Raw genomic sequence first — 11,469 nt, forward strand, 5'->3', positions numbered from 1 at the left:
ATTATTTTATAACTATAAAAAATGTATGTGTGATGAAGAGATCTGTTTTGGTAGCAGCTGTGATGAACTATCTACACCACAATAGCTTTGCCTTCTTGCTACAGCCTAAGAACTATGCTTTGGTCCAACTAATGAATGTAACTCTGTTAAAAGTCAGTTATGTGACTGAATGTTCCCCCCACACACACTTATCCTGACTCCTCCTCCACTTCTCAATCCATCCCTCCAACCACTCCCCCCTCCTGTCCTCCCCAAGCACTGGTTCCCCCCTCCACGCCTCCTTCATCTATCACTCCTTCCCACTCCCTACCCTTCAATCCTCCCACGCCCCACCCCCCCCTCTACTCCCCCATCCTCCTTTCATCCCTCCCTCAGTACTCCTGGTACCTCCCACCCCCCTCGCCATTAATCCCCTGATAGGAGGACCCCTCCACAGGGTCTCCTTGTCCCAGGTCGTCCCCCCCGGCCGTGAAGGAGGTGTAGGGGTCCCCGGCCGCCCCAGCATCCAGGCTGGGGTCTATGTAGTCCTGGGAGAAGAGAGCAGAGTCGGCCCCCAGCTGGTACCTCTGATAGCCGAAGAAGGACTGGGTCGCCTTGGGGAGGGAGGGGGTGGAGAGAGTGGTGTGGGAGGGCATAGTTGGGGAGGGAGGGAGAAGGTGAAGAGAGTGGTGTGGGAGGGCATAGTTGGGGAGGGAGGGAGAAGGTGAAGAGAGTGGTGTGGGAGGGCATAGTTGGGGTTGGGGGGGTGAGGTGAAGAGAGTGGTTGGCGAGGGAGGGTGAGGTGAAGAGAGTGGTGTGGGAGGGCATAGTTGGGGTTGGGGGGGTGAGGTGAAGAGAGTGGTGTGGGAGGGCATAGTTGGGGTTGGGGGGGTGAGGTGAAGAGAGTGGTTGGCGAGGGATGGTGAGGTGAAGAGAGTGGTGTGGGAGGGCATAGTTGGGGAGGGACGGTGAGGTGAAGAGAGTGGTGTGGGAGGGCATAGTTGGGGTTGGGGGGGTGAGGTGAAGAGAGTGGTTGGCGAGGGAGGGTGAGGTAAAGAGAGTGGTGTGGGAGGGCATAGTTGGGGAGGGACGGTGAGGTGAAGAGAGTGGTGTGGGAGGGCATAGTTGGGGGGTGGGGTGAAGGTGCGGTGGGAGGGTTGAGGAGGTGGGAGGGTTGAGGAAGTTAGAGACGGGGTAGGTGGAGAGAGAGGTAGAGGTGTGTAGATTAGGTGGTGAGGTGGAGGGAAATAGAAGGGAGGAGGGTGAAGAAGGTGGAGGAGGTTAAGGGGTAAGGTGGAGAGGAGTGGGTAGGTTGGGAAGGGAGGTTTTGAGGGGGTAGTTGAACGGTGGATGGGTATCGAAGGGGGTGGAGGTGGAGATTTGGAGTGGATGGGGTGTGGTTAGGTAGAGGTGTAAGAGATGATAAACAAATGCAGCATTTGTGGATTAGGTTTGAAAGGGAGAGTGAAATAAAGAAAGAAGGAAAAGTTAATTGAATTAGTTGTCTGGAAAGCTAGGTTAAATCTTTATTCAATTGCTTGATTGTGTCCCAAATGGCACCCCTTTCCCTTTATAGCTCTGTTCAAAAGTAGTGCACTATATAGGGAATAGGGTGCCCTTTTAGACACAGGCCTTGAGTCACTCAGGGTCAGTTAGTTATCAAAGCAGTTTTTTTGCTGTTTTTTGGTTTGGTGAAAACAAACAATCATTCACTCTTCAGATGAAAAAGACAAGAGCACAAGAAGATGTAAATGTAAATGTGATAAAAATGTATTTTCACTAAATGTGCATATTTATTGAATAGCTAAAGCATTTAAGGCTTTTGTTATAAAGACAAACTAATTTGCCAGCTTTTCACACTACCGTAGATGCCTGCCTACGCTGTGTGTGTGTATATGGGTGTCTGTGTGTGTGTGTCTGTGTGCGTGTGCGTGTGTGTGTGTGTCTGTGTCTGTGTCTGTGTGCGTGTGTATGATACAGACATTTCACAGTCACAGCATCGTCTGACTAGAAGCAATAAGAGGTTAGCTGCAGAGGGATTGGAGATAGAGGTTTCCTACTAGAACAACACATATTAGTGGGATAGGGGGCTGGGGGTGAAAAGTTGTAATTGCAGACTGCAGTTTTAAAAGCAAAGGGAGCTAGAAGGTTATTAGAAGAACACAGATTATATTAGTGGGATGGGTGGCTGGGGGTGAACAGCTTCTGGTATTCCTCTTGGAAGGACACAGATTATATTAGTGGGATGGGTGGCTGAGGGATGAACAGCTTCTGGTATTCCTCTTGGAAGAACACAGATTATATTAGTGGGATGAGTGGCTGAGGGGTGAACAGCTTCTGGTATTCCTCTTGGAAGGACACAGATTATATTAGTGGGATGGGCGGCTGAGGGGTGAACAGCTTCTGGTATTCCTCTTGGAAGGACACAGATTATATTAGTGGGATGAGTGGCTGAGGGGTGAACAGCTTCTGGTATTCCTCTTGGAAGAACACAGATTATATTAGTGGGATGGGTGGCTGAGGGATGAACAGCTTCTGGTATTCCTCTTGGAAGGACACAGATTATATTAGTGGGATGGGCGGCTGAGGGGTGAACAGCTTCTGGTATTCCTCTTGGAAGGACACAGATTATATTAGTGGGATGGGCGGCTGAGGGGTGAACAGCTTCTGGTATTCCTCTTGGAAGGACACAGATTATATTAGTGGGATGGGTGGCTGAGGGATGAACAGCTTCTGGTATTCCTCTTGGAAGAACACAGATTATATTAGTGGGATGGGCGGCTGAGGGGTGAACAGCTTCTGGTATTCCTCTTGGAAGGACACAGATTATATTAGTGGGATGGGTAGCTGAGGGGTGAACAGCTTCTGGTATTCCTCTTGGAAGGACACACTCTTTAGCCTCTCCATGGAGCAGAGAGTCAGCCCACCCTAGAGGAGAAAGAGACACCAGGTAGGACATAGGGATCAAAGGTCATGGCAGAGGTGCTGGTTGGTCCCGATGGCTCAGTGGCTTGAGCTTGGTGCTGGCAACAACAGTTTTGTGGGGTCCATTCCCACATGGACCATGTACTAAAAATATATTCCAGTGTTGACAGTTTAACAAGTTGCTCTGGATAGAAGTGCCTAAATGAGGAGGGTCATATACTTATATGTCTGGGCCCATTGGTGGCTGTTCTTCTGAACATTTTCACTGAAGATACTGTAAAATGAAGATGGGGATGAAGTGGTAGTGAAAATAAAGTGCACCATACCCAGGTGAATATGGAGAAGAAGGCGAAGGTGATAGCAGCGCGAGCGGCATCCCCTCCCTCCCTCAGGGGGTTGTCCTCCTGCTTCGCAGCCTGCCATTGGTTGGTCAGGAAACAGAACCCCACGAACCACATGAAGGACCAGAACGCTACACGGAGAATGAGAGAGAGAGAGAGAGAGGAAAGAGGAGGGAGAGAGGGAGGAAAGGAAGGGAGATGGGATGAAAGGAGGGAGAGAGAGAGCGAGAGAAGGGGAGGGGGATGGAAGGGAGAGAGAGAGAGAGAGAGAGAGGTAGAGGGACAGGGTGAGAGAGGAGTGGAGGGAAGGATGAAAGGAGGATGAGGGAGCAGCAAGGAAGGAAAGGAGGGAGAGAGGGAGAAAACAGAAGTTAGAAAGGTTACATTGAATCTTACATGTTAGCTCACTAGAACTACAGGGACAGAAATTATAAAGAGATAGAGAGAGAGGGGGGGGTGAGTGGAAGACAGAGGTTGCTGATACATATTGCCTAATCACTGTGCTTGTTACATACAGGTCAGTTCAGGGCCCGAATGATGATGGTTAGCCAAGATCAATATAGTAAAGATCATATTACCACAGAGAGAGATGGAAAGATGGAGAAATAGAGAGAAAAAACAAGATGGAGAGAAAGGAGAGAGACAGAGAGAGAAAGTAAAGGCAGAGAGAGAGAGAGGAGAGAGAAAGACAGAGCGATGGCGAGAGAGAGAGATAACATCTACAAATCTGTGTACTCAACCAATAAACTTTGATTTGAAATAAAGAAGCAGGATCACTATACAACTCAAAACTCAGTGACCATGTCATACCCTCTTGTCACTCAGCAACCTGTTCCTATGGTAACTACATCCGCTTCAGAAGGCAGAACCCCTGTCGCACACAGTCTAATACGCTTGTAATGGATGTGTCTTTCTCTCCCTCTCCCATGACAGGAAGTGAGCTGCATCAATAGACAACCAGTAGTTGAAAACCACTGTAGATATACCATTTTGTTTTCCGTTTCTGTTTTCTGTTGTTGTTAAGCTCCTTCTCATTAAATGAGCAGGTGGGACACAGACATTACCCACCCTCTTCCACATCTCTCTTCTCCCTACACACATCTCTCCCCTCTCTCCCTATCTCTCTTCTCCCTCTACACACATCTCTCCCCTCTCTCCCCATCCATCCTCTACACACATCTCTCCCCATCTCTCTTCTCCCTCTACACACATCTCTCCCCTCTCTTTCCATCCATCCTCTACACACATCTATTCCCTCTCTCCCCTCTTTCCATCCATCCTCTCGCTCATTTCCCCTTTACTCCCTCTCCATACATCTCCTCCCTCTCGCTCTCTCCCCCTCTCCACTCACCTGAAACCCCTACGTCTGCCAGTACAGCCTTCCTGCGGTCCTTGACGGAGCTGATCTGTGGGAAGTAGACATCCAGGGCCAGGAAGGCCAGACAGCAGAGAAAGGCCATAGTTCCCATGAACAGTCCATAGTTACACGCATTCTGGTTCCTGTCAATCAATCAATCGGGAAATGTGTAGGGCAACACAAGTAATAACAGCCATAACAGATGAGATGCACATATGGATTACCAAAGAGATCAGATAGTCATAAAATAGGAGCAGTAACTACTACTGTGTGTGTGTGTGTCACCTGTTGAAGATACAGAACTCCTGGGTCTCGTCGGGTCGGTTCACGTAACCCTCGTTGGCTATAGAACCAAAGATCACAATGGAGAAAAACTGGAAAGAGAGAAGGATAGGAGGGATGGAAGGTGGGAGGGAGAGTTTAGGAAAGTGGAAGAGGGGAGAGGAGGGAAGGATCAGAAAGAAGTGTGTTGAGTGTCAGCCATACACACCAAGATAGTAGACTATACCTACACCTACTATACACACACTAGCCCTAGGACCATGCCTCAGGACTACCTGGCCTGATGGCTCCTTGCTGTCCCCAGTCCACCTGGCCGTGCTGCTGCTCCAGTTTCAACTGTTCTGCCTATGGAACCCTGACCTGTTCACCGGACGTGCTACCTGTCCCAGACCTGCTGTTTTCAACTCTCTAGAGCCAGCAGGAGCAGTAGAGATACTCTGAATGATCGGCTATGAAAAGCCAACTGACATTTACTCCTGAGGTGCTGACCTGTTGCACCCTCGACAACCACTGTGATTATTATTTGACCCTGCTGGTCATCTATGAATATTTGAACATCTTGGCCATGTTCTGTTATAATCTCCACCCCTCATAGCCTGGTTCCTCTCTAGGTTTCTTCCTAGGTTCTGGCCTTTCTAGGGAGTTTTTCCTAGCCACCGTGCTTCTACACCTGCATTGCTTGCTGTTTGGGGTTTTAGGCTGGGTTTCTGTACAGCACTTTGTGACATCAGCTGATGTAAGAAGGGCTATATAAATACATTTTATTGATATCTCTACTGAAACACACAGAGAGAATATACCTACAGTATAAACACTGACAGAATATACCTACAGTACTTCCCTACAGTATAAACACTGGCAGAATATACCTACAGTACTTCACTACAGTATAACCACTGGCAGAATATACCTACAGTACAAATACTGGCAGAATATACCTACAGTACTTCAATACAGTATAAACACTGACAGAATATACCTACAGTACTTCCTTACAGTATGAACACTGACAGAATATACCTACAGTACTTCCCTACAGTATAAACACTGGCAGAATATACCTACAGTACTTCACTACAGTACAAATACTGGCAGAATATACCTACAGTACTTCACTACAGTATAAACACTGGCAGAATATACCTACAGTACTTCACTACAGTATAAACACTGGCAGAATATACCTACAGTACTTCACTACAGTATAAACACTGGCAGAATATACCTACAGTACTTCACTACAGTATAAACACTGGCAGAATATACCTACAGTACTTCACTACAGTATAAACACTGGCAGAATATACCTACAGTACTTCACTACAGTATAAACACTGGCAGAATATACCTAGTCAGTGGTGTAAAGTACTAAAGTAAAAATACTTTAAAGTACTACTTAAGTTGTTTTGGGTATCTGTACCCAAATATTATACTTTTTACTCCATACATTTTCCCTGACCACCAAAAGAAAATGGTCAAATTCAAGCACTTATCAAGAGAACACGCGGCCATCCCTACTGCCACTGGCCTGGCGAACTCACTAAACACAAATGCATAGTTTGTAAATAATGTCTGAGTGTTGGAGTGTGACCCTGGCTATCCGTACATTTTAAAAACAAGAAAATGGAGCTGTCTGCTTTGCTTAATATAAGGAATTTTAAATGATTTAAACTTTTAATTTTGATACATAAACATATTTTAGCATTTACATTTACAACCAAATACTTTTAGACTTTTACTCAAGTAGGATTTTACTGGCTGACGTTCACTTTTACTTGAGTAACTTTCTATATATTTTTTAATCAAGTATGACAATTGGGTACTTGTTCCACCACTGCCTACAGTACTACACTACAGTATAAACACTGGAATAATATACCTACAGTACTACACTACAGTATAAACACTGGAAGAATAAACCTACAGTACTACACTACAGTATAAACACTGGCAGAATATACCTACAGTACTTCACTACAGTATAAACACTGGAAGAATATACCTACAGTACTACGCTACAGTATAAACACTGGAAGAATATACCTACAGTACTACACTACAGTATAAACACTGGAAGAATATACCTACAGTAATTCACTACAGTATAAACACTGGAAGAATATACCTACAGTACTACACTACAGTATAAACACTGGAAGAATATACCTACAGTACTACACTACAGTATAAACACTGGAAGAATATACCTACAGTAATTCACTACAGTATAAACATTGGCATAATATACCTGCAGTCCTTCACTACAGTATAAACATTGGCAGAATATACCTACTACAAGCTATTTCTACTAAGGGGCAAATCCTATATTTCACTTAAATCAAATGTTCACTTAGTTGTTTATTGATGTCAATGGAATTATGAATTGCCCTAAGATAAAAGGCCCTATCTATCTAAACCACTAAGAGAAAAGGTCCTATCTAACAATACCCCTGTGAGAAAAGGTCCTATCTATCTAAACCACTGGGAGAAAAGGTGTCAATCCCCCCCCCCCTTTCCTGTTCTGGCTGCCTTTATTTTCTTCTATCTTGAGCACTGCTCCCTCTTTAGCACTCATCTAATTGAAGTGATCTGTGAAGAAAGAGAGAGATAGAAAGAGGGATGGATAGAGGTAGGAATAGAGGCTACTGATCTCTCATCTCCCCTAGGTCCTCTTGAGAAATGAAGTACACACACACACACACACACACACACACACACACACACACACACACACACACACACACACACACACACACACACACACACACACACACACACACACACACACACACACACACACACACACACACACACACACACACCATTCCAATCCTTGTCTATCATTCTAATGTCAAAATAGGCCAAACACATACACACATGAAAGGTGTTCATACATACTTTTTTGGTATTATTTTTGGTAGAATGGTTTCTGACGCCTTATTTGAATATTACACCTGCATTGGAGCTGAAAGGAAGCATATCGTTCCACATGAAGACTCAAATCAGAGTGTTTATGTGAGTGAGTGTGTGTGTGTGTGTGTGTATATATAGGGGAGTTCCCTTCATATTAATTGGACCTTTTACTCTCTATATTAAAACCCCCTGGTGTTTACCCCAGTAAATCCCTCACAATGCTTTGGGAATCAACATCCCCCTTGGGACTTAGTGATCTTTCACACACACCACTGCATTTCAGATCAACAGACAAATTAAATGACATCCTATTCCCTATATAGTGCACTACTTTTGGTCATTGCCCTACGCTATTTAGGGAATAGGGTGCCATTTGGGACTCACACTTAGTAGCTGATTGGGTTAGAAAAGGTCTTGGGTCAGAATTGTATTTGGCATCACATGGAATGTTCTCTCTCTCTTCCTCCCTTTCTCTTGCCCTCTCTTCTCTCTCCCTCCCCTCTCTCTCTCTCTCTAGAAGGTAAATGTGTTTTCTCCAAGGCCCTGTCCTGTATGTAGCCTTCTCATCTCAAGGCCCCAGGCCCAAATCAAAGCAGGCATTGTACAGGCCACCACGTGGGGTCCTGATCTTGTGACAATCCGATGGGCCATTTTGAAATTAGGCATTAGGTTTGCCAGAATAATTTATATTTCTGTGTGCATGTGTGTGTGTGAGCCTGTGTGCGAATGTGTCTGCATTAGCATGCCTGCCTGCGCGCGCGTGTATGTGTGTGAGAGACAGTGTGTGAGTGAGTGTACAGTACTCTGACCTCTAGTCATTAAGCCTAATGTATTTAGCAGTATGGTGTCAGAATGTGGGGCACATTGGTACTGACAGGCCCCTGACCATAGAATCCTGATTCCTGTCCAGAGGTTCCAAGCCCCTTCTAGAGATTATATTTCTATGCTGTTGACCTCTGACACCAAATTCAACACTACTGAACATATAGGTACTATACTGCTAATGTACATGCGTAGTCCATATAACTTTACAGAAGGAGGAGAGAGAAAGAAAACAAGAGAACGAGAGAGAGAGCGAGCGAGATGTTAGATGAGAGCTGTCCCTTTCTCTCTCTCCCTCTCCCTCCCTCCCTCTACCTTTCTCCCCCTTCTCCCTCTCTCCCTCTCTTTCTCTCGCTCTGTCTGCTACCTATGTGTGATTCTGCAACTGTATTGCTACTTAGCCTGTATATACTGTAACTCAACACCAGCCAGAGAGATGGAGGGAGAGAGAGGTAGAGACATACAGAATAAGGAGAGAGAGAGAGAGAGAGAGCGCGATAGAGAGAATAAGGAGGAGAAAGAGAATAAAGGAAGAGGGATTCGAGAGAAAGAATAAGAAAGAGGGAAAACATGAAAACAACTGACATCTTTATATGCTTAGTCCTAATTGCTGCTGTTACCATAGGTACAGTAACCAAGGTGTTTCTCTGAGGTCACGCCTGGAGGCGGAGCTGCAGATGTTACACAGGAAATTATTATCATCCATGAAGCGAAAACAGGAAGTGACACAGTTGTACTAATGGTGAATGTGACAAATGTGTGTGCGTACATGTAAACACACACACACTTCCCTTCCCACAACATGCCATCTCTAATCAGAGTCTATTCATTGAGCTGCGACCTCAGCACTGTTATCCCATAGAAATACAATCTACCACCTATTATACCATAATTGACTTGAATGGTAAGGTCCCTTCAATAGATTATATTTCTATGGTTATCCATCACATACACTACAGGGAGTGGATGAGTGTTGTTATTTCTGTTCTGTAGCATTGGTAAGAAATAGATGAGTAGACTATATGGCATTGAGTCTCTCTCGGTCTGTCTGTTGATCTGTCTTTCTGCCCGTCTGTCTCTCCATCTGTCTGTCTCTCCATCTGTCTGTCTCTCCATCTGTCTGTCTCTCCATCTGTCTGTCTCTCCATCTGTCTGTCTGTTCCTAAAGGGGTATTTCTTATCAGTGGAACAGATGGACTGAGCCTTTATCTTATTCTGTCATCGTTGTGGCCTATAGGTGACCTTTCAATGGTATGTACAACCCTCTAAAAACAAACCCACACACCCCCCCTGTGAAGGCTGATACGCCAGACAGTTTATTGTTTGTACTATAGGCCCACTGGATCACTATAAATAATCAATGTGTAGACTATATGTGGACTAGTTGCAAGTTCATTTAGTAAGGAATAGAAAGGCATGAATCTTTATTTGTTTTGGTCGTTTTTTTACCCCAATTGGTAGTTACAGTCTTGTCCCATCGCTGCAACTCCCGTATGGAACCGGGAGAGCCATGCGTCCTCCGAAACACGACCCTTCCAAGCCACACTGCTAACTTAACCTGGAAGCCAGCCGCACCAATGTGTCAGAGGAAACACCGTACAGCTGGCAATCGGAGTCAGCTTGCAAGCACCTAGCGTGCCACAAGGAGTCGCTAGAGCACGATGGGACAAGGAAATCCCGGCCGGCCAAACCCTCCCCTAACCTAGAGGACGCTGGGCCAATTGTTCGCCGCCTCATGGGTCTCCCGGTCACGGCCGGCTGTGACAAAGCTTGGGATCGATCCCGGGGCTGTAGTGATGTCTCAAGCACTGGGATGCAGTGCCTTAGACTGCTGAGCCACTCGGGAGGCCCAGGCATGTATTCTTTATACATAGCCAAAATAGTTTAATTTCTCAAATTCTTATGAATAACGAAAAACTAATTGTAGTTGATTTACAGTTGTCACCCTATTTCCCAGGTCAAAAGTAGTGCACTGTATAGCGAATAGGGTGCCAATTGGGACGCAACCTCGGATTTAACAGATCGAACAGCGGGCAAAGCACACACTACAACAAAACACGTGGGCACAGTGCGTATGGCTGCATTTCTCTAGGTTCAATAGCTACAACCGCTTCAAAATCGTAGGCCACATGCGTCGTGCGCCTTGTTGCTTGCATCCCCAAAACATTGAACATGTTTCAGGTTCCAACTAGACTACAACATATTTGGACAGTGTTGCTAACACGACAGGTCTGCTAGGCTTATAGTACACATGCACGCACTGGTGGGAAAGTGAGAATTGAGAAACGGGGAAGCAGCCAGCGAGAGGCGCACATTTTGAGTCAACCATACATACATACATAACAAACGACCGTCGTTCGGGACCGCCGCTGTTATTAGCCTGAAATGAGCAGCACGTTTGCTACTGTAACGGTATAGGCGATATAACTGTAACGGTACTCACCCAAGAGAGGATCCGGAGGATGGTGTGTGGCTGCTGGAAGAACGTTATAGGGTTGAAAGCTCCTCCAGCCTTCCCAGCTCCATATGCCATGCCCTCCATTTTCGGACTCCGGACGGTGCGTGTGTTCTCTCCTTCCCGTCTCTCAGGGAACACAGAGTTATTTTAACGGATTTTGACACAATATTCCTCAAATCAATATATCCCGTATCGCCCAGTCTATTGACCCTATCTCTCTCACTTTCTCTCTCACTATCTCTCTCACTTTCTCAATCGCCAACTCCCTCTTCATTCTATTTGGTTCTATCTCATTTCCCCGCTTCGTGTTTGTTGCTGTCTATCTGCCTGTGTTGTGTTGTGATTTTCTCTCTCTCTCTCCCTCTCTCTCTCTCTCTCAATTCAATTCAAGG

The 11,469-nt window shown here is 45.7% G+C and overlaps 1 protein-coding gene across 2 annotated transcripts; it reads right to left on the reverse strand.

The window, feature by feature from the left end:
* Positions 1–356: 356 nt before the first annotated feature.
* LOC139567978 (synaptogyrin-1-like) lies at positions 357–11,302 on the reverse strand. Of its 2 annotated transcripts, none has more exons than XM_071389623.1 (5): positions 11,063–11,302; positions 4,888–4,976; positions 4,597–4,745; positions 3,231–3,376; positions 357–593 (listed from the first exon to the last, which is right to left on the reverse strand). In XM_071389623.1, exons 1-5 carry the CDS (start codon positions 11,159–11,161, stop codon positions 372–374), a joined length of 705 nt encoding a protein of 234 aa, XP_071245724.1. In that variant the 5' UTR covers positions 11,162–11,302; the 3' UTR covers positions 357–371. The 2 variants fall into 2 exon arrangements, with proteins under 2 accessions (XP_071245724.1, XP_071245725.1); XM_071389624.1 differs by lacking the exon at positions 357–593 and adding an exon at positions 2,671–2,907.
* Positions 11,303–11,469: the final 167 nt, after the last annotated feature.

Source organism: Salvelinus alpinus, chromosome 2, assembly GCF_045679555.1.
Source record: "Salvelinus alpinus chromosome 2, SLU_Salpinus.1, whole genome shotgun sequence".
Taxonomy (NCBI): domain Eukaryota; kingdom Metazoa; phylum Chordata; class Actinopteri; order Salmoniformes; family Salmonidae; genus Salvelinus; species Salvelinus alpinus.